Source organism: Myotis lucifugus, unplaced genomic scaffold (assembly GCF_000147115.1).
Source record: "Myotis lucifugus unplaced genomic scaffold, Myoluc2.0 scaffold_35, whole genome shotgun sequence".
NCBI lineage: Eukaryota > Metazoa > Chordata > Mammalia > Chiroptera > Vespertilionidae > Myotis > Myotis lucifugus.
Genome location: NW_005871083.1, coordinates 4,873,406 through 4,890,767, shown reverse-complemented (window position 1 = coordinate 4,890,767; position 17,362 = coordinate 4,873,406). Strand labels below are relative to the sequence as shown.

The following is a 17,362-nucleotide window of genomic DNA, read 5'->3' as shown; positions in this document are numbered from 1 at the left end:
AAAAAAATACCCTCAGGTGAGGATTAACCAAAAAAAAGGTTGTATAGGCCAGTGATGGCGAATCTCTGACACCTCTGACACGCGAACTCATTTTTTTGGTTTGTTTTTCTTTGTTAAATGGCATTTAAATATATAAAATAAATATCAAAAATATAAATCTTTGTTTTACTATGGTTGCAAATATCAAAAAATTTCTATATGTGACACGGCACCAGAGTTAAGTTAGGGTTTTTCAAAATGCTGGCACGCCGAGCTCAAAAGGTTCGCCATCACTGGTATAGGCAATCAGTCAAGAACCAGATCTGTGTACACACACACACACACACACACACACACACACACACACACACCGGACTCCTCCCCCACAATCCTTGCTGCCCATTCCAAATCATCTTGGTTGGACTTCTAGGTGTGGAGTGAAAAGGACCCTAGTTAGCTATTGTGACCTGGATTTTTGAGAATCATGAGTTTCTTGGAGAAAAAAAAAAAAGAGTATGACAGTGAACAGAATCTCCTCCTCTGTGGGGGAAAAAAATGAAACAGAACTAGAGCTTCTCAGGGTGTTTCTGTATATAACTTAATGCCATAAAATGAAAGACTCCAAGTTCAAATGGACCTGCTCATCCAAAATTACCAAAAAGCTCACAACTCTTTCAGAACATCTCCGACAAGGGCCCATTCATATTCTAGATGACATTCCTAGCAATAAAGACACCTTGTTTGGTTGGAGACAGCTTTCGGAAAATGAGAACCCAGACTGAATCAGTGTTCTAGATAGTCAGAGCCTGGACCCTCTGGGGATGCATTCCCAACCTACAACTTGTATCTATAATCAGTGTTTGCCTTCTCAAACCCCAGGATTTTATGACTCCAGTCACAACATTTTCCTGCTGTACTTCACACAATAGTTGGTTCCTGCCTCCCTGGCTACAAAGATATTATCAATGCCTTTCAAAAGGTCAAGAGGCTTCTGACTATCCCTAATTGATCTTTAACTTGTCTCCCCCATCAGTTCCTTAAATACCCAGTACAATGCTCTGTTCTATGGCAATTTGTAGAAGTTCCACCACTGCCACCAGCAATTGTTCAGCGACTCAGAACTGCTGGCAAATAATGGCCACAAAAGACAGATCCTAGTGGATGAAACAAGAATACTGGTAAGCAGCAACTCAACGGAGTGAAAAGCAGTGCTACAACTAGGTAAGAACCCAGATGGAAGATGGTGCTTGCCAAACGTATCTATGATTGTACTATTCGATGCTGAGGTATATTTCTTCTTGAATAAAAACATGGTTTTAAAACCTATCCGTGCAGGGCAAGGTAACAGACGTCACCGGCGCTGCACAAGGAAGTACCCAGAGTGTCCGGAGGCAGCCAGTCTATTCCCAAGTGTCTAAAGCGGCCCAACCCCGCGTCAGAGGGCCCCTCCGTTGCACGCTCCAGAGCAGGTATCCCATAGGAGAGCATAGTTTCTGTTGGTGCATTTTGTCTGCCTCCCGATAGAATGTACCCCGGACCCTGAGGGCAGCCTGGCCCTGGCACGTGGTCGGTGGTCTTGACTGAGGAAGTGGCTGTGACATTAATGCATACCTCAAGGAGCGAACGAATAAATGAATGAATGGACGAACGAATGATCCGGAGCCGGCCTATGCCCCGCTCCAAGGCTCCAAGCGGCTCCTCGCCCTCGTCGCCCCGCGGGCGTCGGTGAAACGCGGGCGAGCGCTCCAGGCCACGAGCTCCAAACTCCGCCTACGGCGGCCGGGAGGAGCCAGCCAGTTCCGGGCGGAAAAGCCACCTCCGGCTGCTGCCCCACCCTCGCGCACGCAGGCGTGGGCACCGGCGCTTCCCGGAGGTCACTTCCTCCCCCGTCTCCTAGCAACGGCTGGAAGCGTTGTTGACAGCCCAGGCGGAGGGAGCGCCGGACTGAGGGACTGAGCCCAGAGTTTCGCCGCCAGTGCGATGGTAAATCTGGGGTCTCCGTCTGCGACCCGGCGCTCTAAGGGCGCCGACCCGAGTGGGTCTTCTCCGCCCGGCACCCGAGGTCCATCCAAGCCGGGGCCGGGGCCGTTGCGAAGGACGGGTGTCCAGAAGCTTCTTGGAAGGGTGACTGGGAGACCCTAGACTCCGGTGACCCCTGGAGGCGGGAAAGATATCTTGGAGCATAGATATCTAGGGGGGCGGGGGTGATTTCTGGAGGTGATACTTGATGAGGAGAGATATCGAGAAAGAGATGATACTGAGGGGATGAAAGATCCTGTGTGGGATGAGAGATCTGGACTGCTAGGAAAGTGTGAAAAGGAGCGAGATGGAGAGAAAAAAATCATCTGAAAGGGAAGAAAGAGGGGACAGGAAGCGCAAGGCAATGGAGAGAGGGGGAAAGGAGATATTGAGAGAGAAGAAAATTAAATAAAAAGAAAGAAGAAAGGTGAAAAGGGAGGAGAGAGGATAAATAGGAAGAGAGTGAGAGAAGGGGAGGAGGGGGGAAGGAGGGAACTGGAAAGTTTGAAGGAAGAGCAAGGTGACAGCAGAGTTTTGAGAGGAATGAAAGGGGGGTGAGGATCAAGAGATTGTAGCGGGAGGGCTCAGAAATCACGAAAGTAGAAAACTGGGAAAAGAAGGGAAATCTGAAAGTCTGGAGAAAGCAAAGAGAAGAGTTGAGGAGAGAAGTAAAAGAGAAAAGGAAAATGAGGGCAGTGATCTAAGGGGCTGTGGACGTTGTCTTAGAGATGGCAAAAATGTAATAAATTATTGATCCCCTCTACAGCTGTTAGCTTCAAATGCAGTGTTTCCCAAAGTGAGGTGCAAACATTGTTGCTATGTAAGATGGCTCAGAAACACCAAACAACAGAGTAAATCACATCTGAGAAAGTTATTCCTTTTTCATTTAATTTTCTTTTCAGCCTTTAGACCAGGGGTGGGCAAACTTTTTGACTCAAGGGCCACAATGGGTTCTTAAACTGGACCTGAGGGCCGGAACAAAAGCATGGATGGAGTGTTTGTGTGAACTAATATAAATTCAAAGTAAACATCATTACATAAAAGGGTACGGTCTTTTTTTTTTTTTTTAGTTTTATTCATTTCAAACGGGCTGGATCCGGCCCGCAGGCCGTAGTTTGCCCACAGCTGCTTTAGACCATATCTAGGAGAAAGTTTCTGACAATATTAGGTCGTTAGGCCCCTATCATTTCAAAATTTCAAATTTTCACTAAAGAATAGACCTCAGGCTCATAGGTTTCATTAGGGTAGAATATAATAATATTTGCCCCCTTTCTTTCTTGGTTATTTCTGTTTATGACCAGATTTCCATTTGGTAGTGATGTATAGTTTCCTTTGAAAATTTATTCAGGCTTTTAGCAGTCAGATAATTTTAAAGAAGTGCTAGGTAAGTAATATAGATGGTATCCCTAATGTCAAAAATTGAGAATCTAGTCCATAAATGACTGAAATTCAGAAAGCACCTGTAGAGTGGTAACAAAAGAGGAAATAAGTTTTTGCACCCACATTAGGTGCAAAAGAAAACTGTCTTGCCTAAGTAACATAATGTTCACTTGTACGATGTTGGGAGGGAAAAAAATATTACAAACCTCACCAAGAGATTCTGCAGAATGATGTTTAAATTCAGAATATCCAGTGATTACTCAGTTATGAACAAGATGCGGGTTGGAAAAGATCATTCTTGGTTTGGGCATTTGTAGAAGGCAAGAAAACCACTACAATATAGTTTATGCATAAAATTCATTCAGAGTCCTGAGTTTAAACCCAATAATGGGGTTCCAATGTAATCATTCATGGTTGAACATTCAGCTTGCACTGTGAACCAGGCCATAGTTACCAAGAGATTCTTGGAATCTTGGAATATGTTTTTACAGAATAGCCTCAATTTAATCATCTGAACTCCCAAATACGTAACATTTAGGACTGGAAATAAGATTTCTCATTAAAGGATACTTTTAGACAGAGGATGGCAATGATATAGCTCTATAAATATTAAAATACTATAACGTAGAAAGGGAATTTTTTATACAAATATGGAAAGACCAATGAGTGAAAGATGGTCAGGAGCAGATTTCTGTCCAATATAAAGAGTGCTTTGCCAGTAAATAGATAAACATGGAGTGAGCTCTTGTGAGGCAGTAAGCTTTCTGACTCTAGAAGAGTTCAAGCCAAGAGATTTGTCAAGGTTGTCTGCCGGGGGTCCTATATGGGCCTGTATATGGGACTTGACAATTTCAAAGCTCTCTTCCAAAAGTCTGAGATTAGTATGTAATACCTTAAGTTAAAGAGAGAGGTGGGAGCTATCTTTCCAAATATTATTCTCTTTAGGATTGGGGTCACCACAAAGAATCTTTTGGTTAATTTCTGTCCTGATCTCTTCCAGGCAGAGGTGGAGGAAACCCTAAAGAGGATACAGAGCCATAAAGGGGTGATTGGAACGATGGTTGTAAATGCAGAAGGTAAAGACATCACGAGCTTCCTTCTTGGCTTGCAGAAGCCAACCAAGGCCCTGTTGGTTGTGCCACACCTAAGCCAAGCATCTTAGAATTTGGAAATCAAAAGCACATTTTGTATATTTTAGCTATAACATTTACTTATAAAACATCTGTTATCACATGCCAACCACTCTGCTAAGAACTAGGGATATAAATATGAAGCAGACATGTCTAAAAATGTCTGCATATTGCTAAGAGACACGATTGCCTTATCTAATTGTGAAAGCTTTGTTAAGTGTCTTTTAACATTTCAGGCCTACCAATAAAACTTCTATATTGAAGATAGGGAGAGTATCATTAGTGGCAGTTTGTTTTTGTTTTAACATCATAGAGGGTACAGGGTTTCAGTCTTCATTTTAAATGAAATTGCTCCTTTACCACATTTAATAAAATCTTTGAGAATTAGTTGTAATTTCTAGTATAGTCTTTGTGGTTATAGTATAAGAAGGGCTACTACATTTCCACCTATGAAATCTGTAGACTTATCTCAGAAACTGGCTCTCACCCCACAGTCCCTGTTAATCCACAGAGCATTTCTCTAGCACATTGCCTGCCTCAGGCTCAGCTATGGTGTTACCTCTTAAAGGCTCTTGCTCACTTCATTGCTAATTCAGGCATTTGTAAGGGCAAGAGGTGCTACAAACCCCAGAGTATTAGTTTAAATAAGAGTAGTTACTTTATATAATTGATGGTGCAGCCATGGGATTGGCACATTGCTAACTCAGTGCTTGGCAACAGAATCTCAACACTAATCATTGTTTTGGAGCAAATCCATCAATATTTATTGATGGCTTTAAAACAAACAACTGAAAGTCTGTTTAAACTCTGACCTTCAATCCCTTATTATTAAAAATGGAAAATCACCCACTTTACTGATGGTTGTGATAAGTGAGGTAATAACTGTCCAGTGCCTGCCACAATACCCAACACTTAATAGAATTATAAATAAATAGTTCTGATTATGCAGGGATTTTTAATTCATTTGTACCAATAAAACATATGATGTGTTTCACAAAATAAAGTTAAATTAAACATAACATCAAATGAATATAATACACTCAACTAGAGTGATCAGGAGGGAGTGGATTTAAGATCAGCTCTACAGGTAAGTCCAGATCTATGCCTAATATTTCCAGGAAGCAATCCAACCCTAGTGCATGGTTCTGGTTGAACTGATTTTAGGTCCATGCATTTACACAAACTCTGCCACACCCCCTCAGATGGGTTAATCTTTGTCACTCCACAGAGGTACTATATTCCTTTCCTTTGGCTGCCATAACAAAGTACCACACACCTAGGGGCTTAAAAAACCAGACAGTTATTCTCTCTTAGTTTTGAAGGCTAGAAGTTGAAATGAAGGTGTCAGCAGGGCCAAGCTGTCTTTGAAGGCTCTACAAGAGCATCCTTCCTTGCCTGTCTCCCAGCTTCTGGTGGTTCCCAGCAATCCTTGGCATTCCTTGGCTTGTAGACTCATCCCTCCATTCTTTGCCTCCCTCATCCTCTCCATTTCTCTTTTTCTCTTCTTAGAAGGACACTAGTATTGGATTAGGCTCCACCTTAATCCAGTGTGACCTTATCTTAACTAATCACATCTAAAAATACCCTATTTCCAAATAAGGTCACATTCTGAGGTTTAGGGTATACCTGAATTGGGGGGGGGCGGTCGGGGGAGACACTATTCAGCTCAATACAGGTGCATTCACCTGTGACATCCAGGTCAACTCACCTATGTGTTACTGTGGAAGATCTTAGTCTAAAATAAGCAATCCTGGCAATATGCATCAAATGTCTGAACAATGTTCTACCCTTTGATCTGTAATTTCACTCCTAGGAATTTGTCCTAAGAAGTGATGAGTGAAAGATTAAGTCCAAGGGATAATCAGTGAGGCCTAATATAGAATACCAATAAATAAATCTATTCCAGCAATTTTCAACTTATGTGCCTCAGAATTTTTAAAACGTACAATACCTGCTCTTTTCCCTTAAGTTGTCATAAAGAAATGACAACAGCCAACACAGTAATAGCCATCTGGTGTGAATGAATCAAAATTAGACCTATTTTTTGTCGTATTGGCAAAAAATATATTTTTTAGTGTGCCGCAGAATTTTTGTAATTAGTTTATATGTGCCATGAGATGAAAAAGGTTGAAAATCAATGATCTCTCCCAACAGTAGGGAAATTTTTAAATTAATTATGTAATATTTACTTGATGAAGTATTTCTTAAAATGTTGAAGAATTTTCAGTCATGGGAAACTACTCACAATAGTGGATGAAAATATCAGGGAACATAGCAGTACCCAGCATTTTCTAATAAAAAATATAGTCAGGCACACATATACACTTAAAATAAATATGGAAGAAAAGGCAGAGATATGGTGATTATCTCTGAGTGATGGAATTAAAAGTTATTTTTCTGGGGTTTCTCAACACTTTTTTCATCCAGACAACAAAATATTATTTTTAATACCCATTAACTTCTTCTAATTAACCTCTATTATGATAAGGTTGTGTTAGGATTCAGGGCACTCTTCTGAAATCCAAATTAACCTTTTACCCAAAAATATAAATAGGGGCTTATTTTTATGGTCATATTATTAATAACAGAGTACATAACAAGGATCTTTATTAATAGCATGTGGTATAGGTTGTATGACCAGAATGTAATAAAATACTCCATTTCAACAGCCTACTCAATTTTAGATGAAAGTGTCATTTATTATAGTGCAGTTTTATAGCTTTCAGAAGTCCCATGAAATTTGATTCTGAAAATATTTAGCTAAGATGGTGTTTTGTGGTCTTATTTTCTGCTAATGATGTTAGTCCACTAACTCTAGGCAAATCATTTTAACTTTCAGGTGGTTACATAGGCCCTCTACCATGTTTATGCACTGAGATCTTTTCACATGCCATATTAAATAGTTTTTTGGTTTCACTGTTATGGAAACATATACTTCTTATTCATGAAAATAAAGTAGACTTACCATTTTAGTCCAATGCTGAATGGTATAGGTTTTTGTTAGAGAAGATTCTTTGGTAACATTGATTTCCCATTTATAAAACCATTCATTATTTATAAGCTTACAGTACTGATCATTGAATTAGATACTATTGAATATGCCTGTGTGTATATTGGGTATCCCCAAAAATGTATACACACACTTTCAACAATTATAAAGACAGTGTTTATTAAAATACACTTCATTTTCAAAATTGAGCTATCAGCTGTTAAAGTGTGTATACATTCTTTTGGGACCCCCTGTATGTATGTATATCTGTCACATCTGTCATATATTCTTATGGATATAAGCCTGATTTCTATAGGGTCTTAATTTGAAATGTTCTTGACATTTCTAACAATCTATCCTTTGAATTTCATTAGATTTTATCAGCCTTTCAGCCAACTGCTTTTATAAATGTACAGCAGAAGAGTACCAGCTTACTGGGATCAGACAGAATCATTTTAAAGTAGTGTCATTTTAGGAATTTATACTACACATATATGCAAATGTGAAATGGCATGCACAAAGACATACTCTGTAGCCTTGTTTATAGAAGTCAAAGATTGGGAACAGCCTAGATGCCTGTCAGGAGGATGTATTAGATACCAGGTATATATATTACAAAGCATCCATTTGACAGTCATATTACATAGTCATTAACATGAATAAATGAGCCTTATGCATACTGAATGGAACCGTTTCCAAAGTGCATTAGATGAAAAAAATTTAAGTGCAGAATAATGATACAATCCTATATAATAAAAGGCTAATATGCAAATTAACCAAATGGCAGAATGACCGGCACTATGATGCACACTGACCACCAGGGGGCAGACACTCAATGCAGGAGCTGCTTCCTGGTGGTCAGTGTGCTTCCACAGGGGGAGCGCCGCTCAGCCAAAAGCAGGCTCATGGCTGGCCAGTGCAGTGGTGGTGGCAGGAGCCTCTCCCACCTCTGCAGCAGCCCTAAGGATGTCCAACTAATGGCTTAGGCCCGCTCCCTGAGGGGAGCAGCACAGGGAGTGGCGTGGGGAGCGGGCCTATGTCGTTAGTCGGACATCCCCCGAGGGTTCCCAAGCTGCCAGAGGGATATCTGACTGACTGCCAGCTTAGACCCTGTCCCCTGGGGAGCGGGCCTAAGCCAGCAGGTGGACATCCCCTGAGGGGTCCTAGACTGCAAGACAGTGCAGGCCAGGCTGAGGGCCCCCCTCCACCCCTGAGTGCACAAATTTTTATGCAACAGACCTCTAGTTAAAGAATACAAACACAAATCTACTTGAATAGGCTGGAAGGATCCCAAAGAAACGGGGAGCAGTGGCTACCTCTCAGGAGGGGAAGTGGGAGAATTTGATACCATGTGCTAAAATTACTTCCTAATAAATTATTTTTTAATTACCTTGCATGGTACCAAGCAGGAGCTTCATAAATATTTGTTGATTGATTTTTCTCAAGTGTCTATAGGGGATATGAAAAACTCCAAGACTTTCCACAGTGTGCACTTACTATTCAGAAAGGCTAGCTGTTTTATTTATCGCCTTGGATCATGAATAGACTAACTAAGTAGACCTGAGCATCTGATTCATATCTTGTCATCTGCATTTTAAATAATTTATTCTGGTTGTATTTCTTGTGTTGACACTGAGCAGTGCAAACTTTAGGTAGTCACATTTAGGATGCAAAATAACACTGTTTCTCAAAGGTGCTCTTACAAGGTTGAGTGTTGCTACATTCCACTCTCCTGCTTGTGCCTTGGGATGTTTCATCAGGTGTGAAAGACAACACTGACTTCTGGGGGAAAGTGGCCAACAAATAATAATATAAAAATTAACAAGTGTATATAAAACCTGATTCGTTGAGTAGGTTTTCCTGTAAATATTGTCCTGGCATTTTTTAGCAAGACCTATTCTAGAGATAATCATCTTCTTAAAAGAGAAAGCAATTAATCTATTTCAAATTCAGAATTGAGACTCTCAAAGGGTTTCATGAAAAACTAGTAAAATCCCAAGTTTGTAATTCTGGTCCACTCTTGAAGTGCTCATCTTGAGAGTTTCTGAAGTTACATTCTCAGAGGGAAAACCAAGAGTCGCGCTAGCCTCTTTTATTGATTGTCCTCAATTCAGGTACCTAAGGAGTGTGACAATAATCTCTAATTCACCTTTGTCTGTCCCCCTAAATTAAAGACACATTTGCAATTCAAATTCCTGGGATTCCCTGGCTATGTGGTAGTCCTCAAAATTATAAGAAGGCCGTTTCTGATTAGATACAATATATGCACATACCTAGCACAGCACCTGTTACTTAATAAGCACTGAGCGCTGAGTGACCTGAATTAAGCTAGATTGATCTGAACTGAATTGAATTATACTTGCATATTTGTCTGTCTAGACGTTTCCAGTTAAATAATAGGTCCTGTTTAAACACGTATCATGGAGCAGTAGAGCACACAAGTAGCCAAATTTAATAATGCTTAACCCAAGAATGAGTGCAAACCATGAAATGCCCAGCAAAACTACAGTGTCTTTGTTGCTGTGTTCTCCAATATAAAATTTGTTTTTCTAAATACTGAATGTTACAAAGAAATTTTGAAAATCCCTTTTGATATGCTGTCTAGCATGTGCAGTGATATCCCTTTCTAACTCTGGCCTTGGAAGAAAATTAGCATCATATCACAGACCAAGCATTTCAAAGCAGATTCTGTAGACAGGACACTTGGGGGAATTTGTTTTGTCTAGTAATATGCTCACCTAGTACTGAAACAGTTAACAGCTTCCAAAAGATCTGTGCACAAAAACATTCATCACACCATTAGCTACGAAAACAAAGACATGATACCTAATAATCCAACAGTAGAGATTGATTATGATATATTCATATAATAGTAAAGGGTATAGCCATTCAAAATAATATTGATGACATGGTCACCAACAAGGACAACCTGTATGCTGTCATTTAAATGAAGACAAAAACAATTATCAAATTTGTAATTATAATTTGACCCAAGTATTTTTTTTATCTTCACTCAAGGATATATTTAGAGAGAGGGGAAAAGAAAGAGGGAGGGGGGAAGAGAGAGAGAGAGAGAGAGAGAGAGAGAGAGAGAGAGACATTGATGTGAGAAACATAGATCAGTTGCCTCCCATATGCACCCTGACCAGGGGATCCAACCTGCAACCTTTTGGACAACGCTCCAACCAACAGAGCCACCCAGCCAGGGCTGACCCAAGTATTTTTAAAAATCTATGTAGAAACAAGAAGATTGGGAGAAAATAAACTAAAATTGTTACCAGTGGGTAATACCAGCCATCACTTTTTCTTCCTCCTAACAATTATAAGTAGTTTCCATATTTCTACAATGTTCATATTACTTTCATAAACAAACAAAAAAAATTTAACCCCAAATTAAATCTTGTACCAGGTATTCCAATTCGAACAACCTTGGACAACTCGACAACAGTTCAGTATGCAGGTCTTCTCCATCAGCTGACCATGAAAGCCCGGAGCACAGTCCGTGACATTGATCCTCAGAACGACCTCACCTTTCTTAGAATCAGATCAAAGAAACATGAAATCATGGTGGCGCCAGGTAATTTGGCATTTTGTTTCATATTTAAAGCATCTTCCTACTTTACCATATAAAAAAAGCTTTGTTTCAAAGAACAAGGAGTATAGATTTTAATATGCAATATGACACCTAATAATCTTCAATTACAAAATGAAGACATGTTTGAGTCTGAAATTTTCCACTTGAACATTTTGTGACATTGGTGAGGAATCTGACCTCTGAAGAAGTTGGATTTTGCCCACTTGCATTTATTAGTAGTAATCAAAACATTAAGGTGACCTTAGAACACCGATTTTCTGGAGAGCGGGAGAAATGTCTCCTGCCCAAGGGATAAAGTAGGGGTGGGTCACAGGCCTATAGTCTTAAGCTTCCTCTGTGGAGAGCTCACACTCCCCTGGCCTACCTAAAGACAGCAGCCACCAAAATACTTCTTTCCCTGAAGGAATTACATTTCCGGTGTTGGTAGATGCCAGTGTAAAACAGGACTCATGCTCCTAGATCTAGTCTAGAATAAAATTCTCCATAGCAGCACACCTGTATGATCAGAATTACCCATAAACTAAGTAAAGCCTTTTCTCACCCTGGCTGCACATTGGAACCACGTGGAGAGCTTTACAGGAATAATGATTGATGCCTGGACTTCACCCCAGACCAGTGAAACCAGGATCTCGGGGGCTGGGCCCCAAGTAACGGTATTTTGTGAAAGTTGGACAGATGATTCTGATGCAACCAGGGTGGAAAACCACTGGTCTACGCAAGGTCCAAGTGATGTTTCAAAGAGAAAAAGCAGATTAGCTGATGTATTCACTTATTACATTTAATTTCTAGAGTCCATTAATTCTGCCCATATCTTTCCACAGATAAGGAATATCTTCTGATTGTCATTCAGAACCCATGTGAATAGCCCTGCTACGTATAGAGCCAAGCCCATCCTGTGACACTGGGTTGAAAACACTTTACTCTTTAATGATTACTAAGATTCTATTCCAATAGAACTGATCTTTTATTCTGGACATTCTTTTCTATTTTTACATTTAAACTATTGTACATGTCTGATTTAGTTCCTTTTGAATGTATTGTAAAGTTGTGATTTAGCTACATAATAAATAAATTCTGGTATGTGTGTCTCTTTTCTTATATTACACAAAGTAAAAGAGTCTAGTGAGAAGACAGCCTTCCTTATAATAGCGCTTTTAGTTGAGAAGTGAACTGTCACCAAGAATCAGTGGAAAAGTAGAATTTTGCCCATTTTGTTGACATGCCAAGGGGATGCAGTGGGGCCCTGCGGAGCTACAGGGCAGTCCCCGCCCTCCAGGAGTGTTGGGTGCTTTCCCAGGTTCAGGGAGGACAGTAAGAGATCAGAAGGGTTGTTCTCAGCTGGGCCAGCACCACCGCCAAGCACAACCTCCCATCCCTTGCAAAGCCCCTCAAGATTGTGCTTTGGCCACACCAGCCTGGGGACCAGGAGCAGGTGTTGGGCAGGGTGCATACTTCAAAGGCTGACTAGGTAACCCAGAGGGTTTTGTTACTACTAAATCTTTCAAACATTCAGAAAATAATGAAAATCAAACTACAGATACAGCAGATTTTCAAGACCCATATAGAACAGATATTAATATTTTGCCATATTTGCCTTATGTCCTTTTTTTTTAATTAAGCCTTTTTATTTTGAGATAACTGAGGATTCAAATCACATTGTAACAGATAACATAGAGAGATCTTGTGTACCCTTACCGTTTTCCTCCACAGCAACATCTTTCTAAATTACAGTACAATGACGCAAGCAGGGAATTGACGCTGATTCAGGCTGAATACAGATTCTTCCCATCACCACCAGCGCCTCTCCTGGTGCCCTTCACCAGCAATCCACCAGCCCCTGACCCCTGGCAACCACTAATCTGCCCTACTGCTGTAATTCTGTCATATCAAGGAGATTATAGAAATGGAATAATACAGTGCATAGCCTTTTGGAATTGCCTTTCTTTGCTCAGCATAATTCCCTTGAGATTGATTCAAAAATATAAGAAATAAAACATTACAGATACAGCCGAAGCCTGCTCCTCCTCTGGTTCCTCTGTCCTCTCCTCCCCCAGAGGATTCTTGCCAGAGGCACAAGTCACTCTCCACCGGGGTCCACACGAGCCCGCACCTGAGTTCCCGAGATGCCTCCACAACAGGCCAAGCATGAGGAATGGTGCACAGTAGTTTTACTAGTTCAACTAAACCCATGGCCCCAGCTTGCATCCTGTGAGGCACCATGGCCAACCCAAGCAAACAGTGTTTGGGGCAGAAAGGAAGGGCTGGGGCCAATCCCTCAGATTTAAGGGGTTTACTCTCCAAGTGGGAATGGGAGAGGAGGTGGATCACAGATGGAACTCACTCAAGGCTCAGAGAGACAATGAACCCAAGCCTGTCCATACAACGGGGATATGATCCAGTACTGCTGGGGGTGGGGCCCCCCACGAATATACTTGGAATATCATCTCCAGTTATTTGCAATGACCTCCAGGCTGAGATCAGCTGAATGGTGGTCAAGGACAAAGGTTTGGGAGTCACGAGTCCTGGGTTCTTCTTATTCTGGCTCTGCCATTTGTATGCCAGTTTTGTTGTTGAGAATCAGCTGAGTTGGTTCATCTAAAGAGCACTCCCTCGAGTGCCAACAAGTGTTAGCAGAAGCTGCCTTCAGTATAGCTCAACAATGGCTCTCCCTAGGGTGGTGAGGAGAGTGGCCCGTGACACATAGAAATATGAGTTCCGGGAACAGCCTTGAGGTTCCCATATCATCCCAGCCAGCTGAGCCCGAGATTTACAAGGAAGATGCTGACCGTCTCCAGAGAGAACAGAACAAATGAGGAAATGAGCTTAAATTACAATCGGAGTGTGTTCTTCTTAATGTGTGGGATGGATAAACACAAAGGAAACATTACAGGAATGGAGAACCTATTCTATTGCACATATCTGACTTCCGAGCAATTTTCTAACACTTTATTTTTTAAAACTTCAGGCTTGCAGAGGAGAAGAATAAATAGCACAATGAACATCCATATAAGCTTCACCCACATTCACCAACTTTTTATATTTTACATTTGCTTCATATCTCTCTCTCTCTCCTCTCTCTCCTCTCTCTCTCTCTCTCTCTCTCTCTCTCTCTATATATATATATATATATATATATATATATATATATATTAAATTTTTAAGTATAAAATTGGAGTTATTGATATATATATCAATAACTCCAATTTTATACTTAAAAATTTAATACTGATATCCTCTAATAGAGTCATTCAAGTTCCCCCCAATATGTCTTTTATGTGTGTTTTTAATCCAGGATCCTATCAAGGGTTACATGTTACATTTGGTTGTTATGTGTCTCGTTTTTAGCTGTTTTCAGGACCCCATTTTTCGCTCTTCTTTACCTCCAGGTGATATCGAATTTGTATTTGCTCTCCCCAGAGTCCCCAGAGCCACCTGCTCCCCGTCCCCCTTGAGCCCCTGCTGATTAGACCCAGATGCAGCCTCAAGGAGAGGAAATTCAGCTGAAGAGCAGGTCTTAGTCACAGGTGTTAACCTTCCTTCTGCGCCTGACTCAGAGACCAGACATCACCATGGACCCACCTCATGCTTCAGCCCAGGGAGGTCTGGGTACCACAGTACCCACTCCCCCAGGGACAGCTTTAGCATCTGCTGACAGTTTCCAACATAAACAAGATCTTGTTAGAATACAAACAGCAAGGAAATGCATTGTTGAGGGAAAGGCCCACAGAGATCACCTGTCCAGCCCCTTGGTTTTACAGGTGAAGATTTCACCTGAGCCAAGGGTCAGGGGTCACAGGAATCAGGTATGTGGGTTTGTATTGGATTGGTCATGTCTATAAGCAGATGCTTAGGATCTTATCAGAGGGCTCCTGCTCTTTTGAGACCCCCTCCATAGCCTCCAAAAAAATGTTGGGAAATACATATTAGCTCATTGTTATAAAATGTACCAGAGGTAACCTTTGATTCCAATACCTAAATGTCATCTCCCCACAGTTCCCCAGCCCACCCAGAGCTCATCGGCAGATGCGTGGCTGAGTGGTAAAGCCACTTCCTTCCTCCTGGCCCAGCCAGAATTTCAAGCCCCATCTGCGATGCAGGCGTGGGAAATCTCTGGCAGATGCAAAGGACACCGCTAGTGCCGGGGCTCTGGGTGGGTTCTGCTGGGGAAGACAACCCTTCCATCCCACTGGGCAGTGAATTCTGCTGTGGTCCTGCCTGCACGTTTGCATCCAGAGGAAACTGTAACCCTTTGTTGGAGACGGTGAAGGTGGCAGCAAAAAGTAGAACTTGCCAAAGCCAATTACATCGAAGGATGATATGACCTTTGGGAGTTTTTACAACAGCTCTCTGCCTTCCGGCACACGGACATTCACGTTCCCCCTCGGATGCACAGCATAGTTAATGAGCTCTATTTAAAAGATGCCCGGACCTAAAGATACACAACTATACAAAACCATTGGTAACGCGCTCCTTTCCTATGAGAAGTACAAGCCTGGGCTCACTGGTGCCTCCCTTAGTCCAACTTGGTAGGAATTTTACCTGAATAATAGGAGAGCTATTTGCAGAATGTCTGGAGGAACATATCTCCACCATAAATATGAATGATAATGAACCTGGAAAGGCCAGCTTATAAAATAGCTAAAATGTATTTATACATCATTATCATTCTACGCTCCCAAATCTTCATCAACCAGAAGAGAATGGGTGAGAGCCTGCCCAAAGCTCCTCCAGGTGCCTCCCTCTCACAGCCTCTATTGGTTTTTCTTAATATCTGTATGCACTTCCCTCATATTTGTCAGTGGTGACCTGGTCCAGATAAGGCCAATGAGAGATGCTTCCTTGGTATTTAGAGTTGGAAGAGAGTCAGAGAGCAAGTCCCCATGTGGCTGGACCACTGCACAAACACATAGGTGTTGGGTGTGGCCATATTTTGCACAGGGGAGAAGCAGAGAGAGGCAGTTCTTAGAAGGAGAGAGTACAAAGCCAGGGCAGAATGATGTCCCATGGGTTCTCTGTAGGTCCTCGGCTACATTTTACCCTTGGTTTTCCTCTTTTGTGTACACTGACAGGGTGGATTTCATCTGTTGCCTGAAACCAAAAAGGCCTTACTTAACACATTTGGTCTATATTTGGGTCACCCCAGGCCGCTTTAGTCAGACACAGTCAAGGAGCCCAGTGGCTCCCCAGGACGTGTATATTAATCAGAGGCCCTGGACCTTCAGGAGGCAGACCGCTGGGCAGGAGAGAGGTGCTGAGACATCCCTCTCACTGGGAGCAGCATCTCTAGTTCATTTCCACCTGGTGAGTTGCCTCTGCCTCTGTCATTGGCTGGAAAGAGATGTGACCACCTGGACACTGGGCAGATGCATTCCCAAAGCACCACTCCAGGTGGCCCAGGGTGGCTGAATTGGCAGAAAGCCACTTGAGACACAAGAGGGATAAAGAAATACAGAACAGACTCACCAGATAACATACTACCCCCTTGTCCCCAAAGGCAGTGTGGTGCTGAAGCAAGGACATTGCTTTGTGGTTAGACAGGTCTGTCTTTGATGCCTTGCCCTGCCATCTACACTAATCTACACTAATAAAAGAGAAAGATGCAAATTGACCATACCTTTGTGACACCCACCAGCCAATCAGGAGTGACTATGCAAATTAACCCAACAAAGCTGGCAGGTTGATTTGCATAAGCAGGCACCGAGCGGCCAGGGGTGGGGCCGGATGCTTGCGTTCCACTGCCCCAGCCGCTCCGGGCCTCTGGGCAGTGTGGGAAGGCAAAAAGGCGGCTCTGGGCCGGAGCAAAGGCAGTGCCGGCAGCCAGGGGAAGAAGGCCCATTCTTGCACGAATCTTCATGCATTGGGCCTCTAGTTAATAATAATGATGATGATGATGATGATGATGATGATAATTTATATTATTTTCAGAAGAAAATAGGAAGAGGAAGGAGGGATGAAGAACAACAGCAGCAAACATTTGCTGATCACTTACTATGTGACAGGCACATTGGATTTTCACAACAGTCCCATTTTACAGACAAGAGCACCAAGGCTTAGATAGTCTCATGGCTTGCCCAAGGTCAATCCAGCTTTTAAGTGTCATAGGAGGAACCAAAACCCCCATAGGTGACTGGGGCACACACTCAACCACTCCCTTAGATTGTTCACTCACCAGACATGTGACGAGGAAATTAACGCCTATGAGCCTTAGAATCCTTACCTGTAAAACACAGACCATAACTCCAACATTGTGGGTTGTTGGGAGACAAGAAG

At 42.1% G+C, this 17,362-nt stretch overlaps 1 protein-coding gene across 1 annotated transcript; it reads left to right on the top strand.

Moving 5' to 3' along the window:
• Positions 1-1,915: 1,915 nt before the first annotated feature.
• Positions 1,916-12,044, top strand: DYNLRB2 (dynein light chain roadblock-type 2). Its single transcript, XM_006087053.3, has 4 exons — positions 1,916-1,962; positions 4,379-4,454; positions 10,907-11,074; positions 11,914-12,044. The coding sequence occupies exons 1-4, from the start codon at positions 1,960-1,962 to the stop codon at positions 11,955-11,957; spliced, it is 291 nt and encodes a 96-aa protein (XP_006087115.1). The 5' UTR covers positions 1,916-1,959; the 3' UTR covers positions 11,958-12,044.
• Positions 12,045-17,362: the final 5,318 nt, after the last annotated feature.

Coding starts and splice junctions, on each gene's coding strand:
- DYNLRB2 (XM_006087053.3), top strand. Junction 4,455..10,906: donor GATGGTTGTAAATGCAGAAG/GTAAAGACATCA, acceptor ATCTTGTACCAG/GTATTCCAATTCGAACAACC. Junction 11,075..11,913: donor TGAAATCATGGTGGCGCCAG/GTAATTTGGCAT, acceptor ATCTTTCCACAG/ATAAGGAATATCTTCTGATT.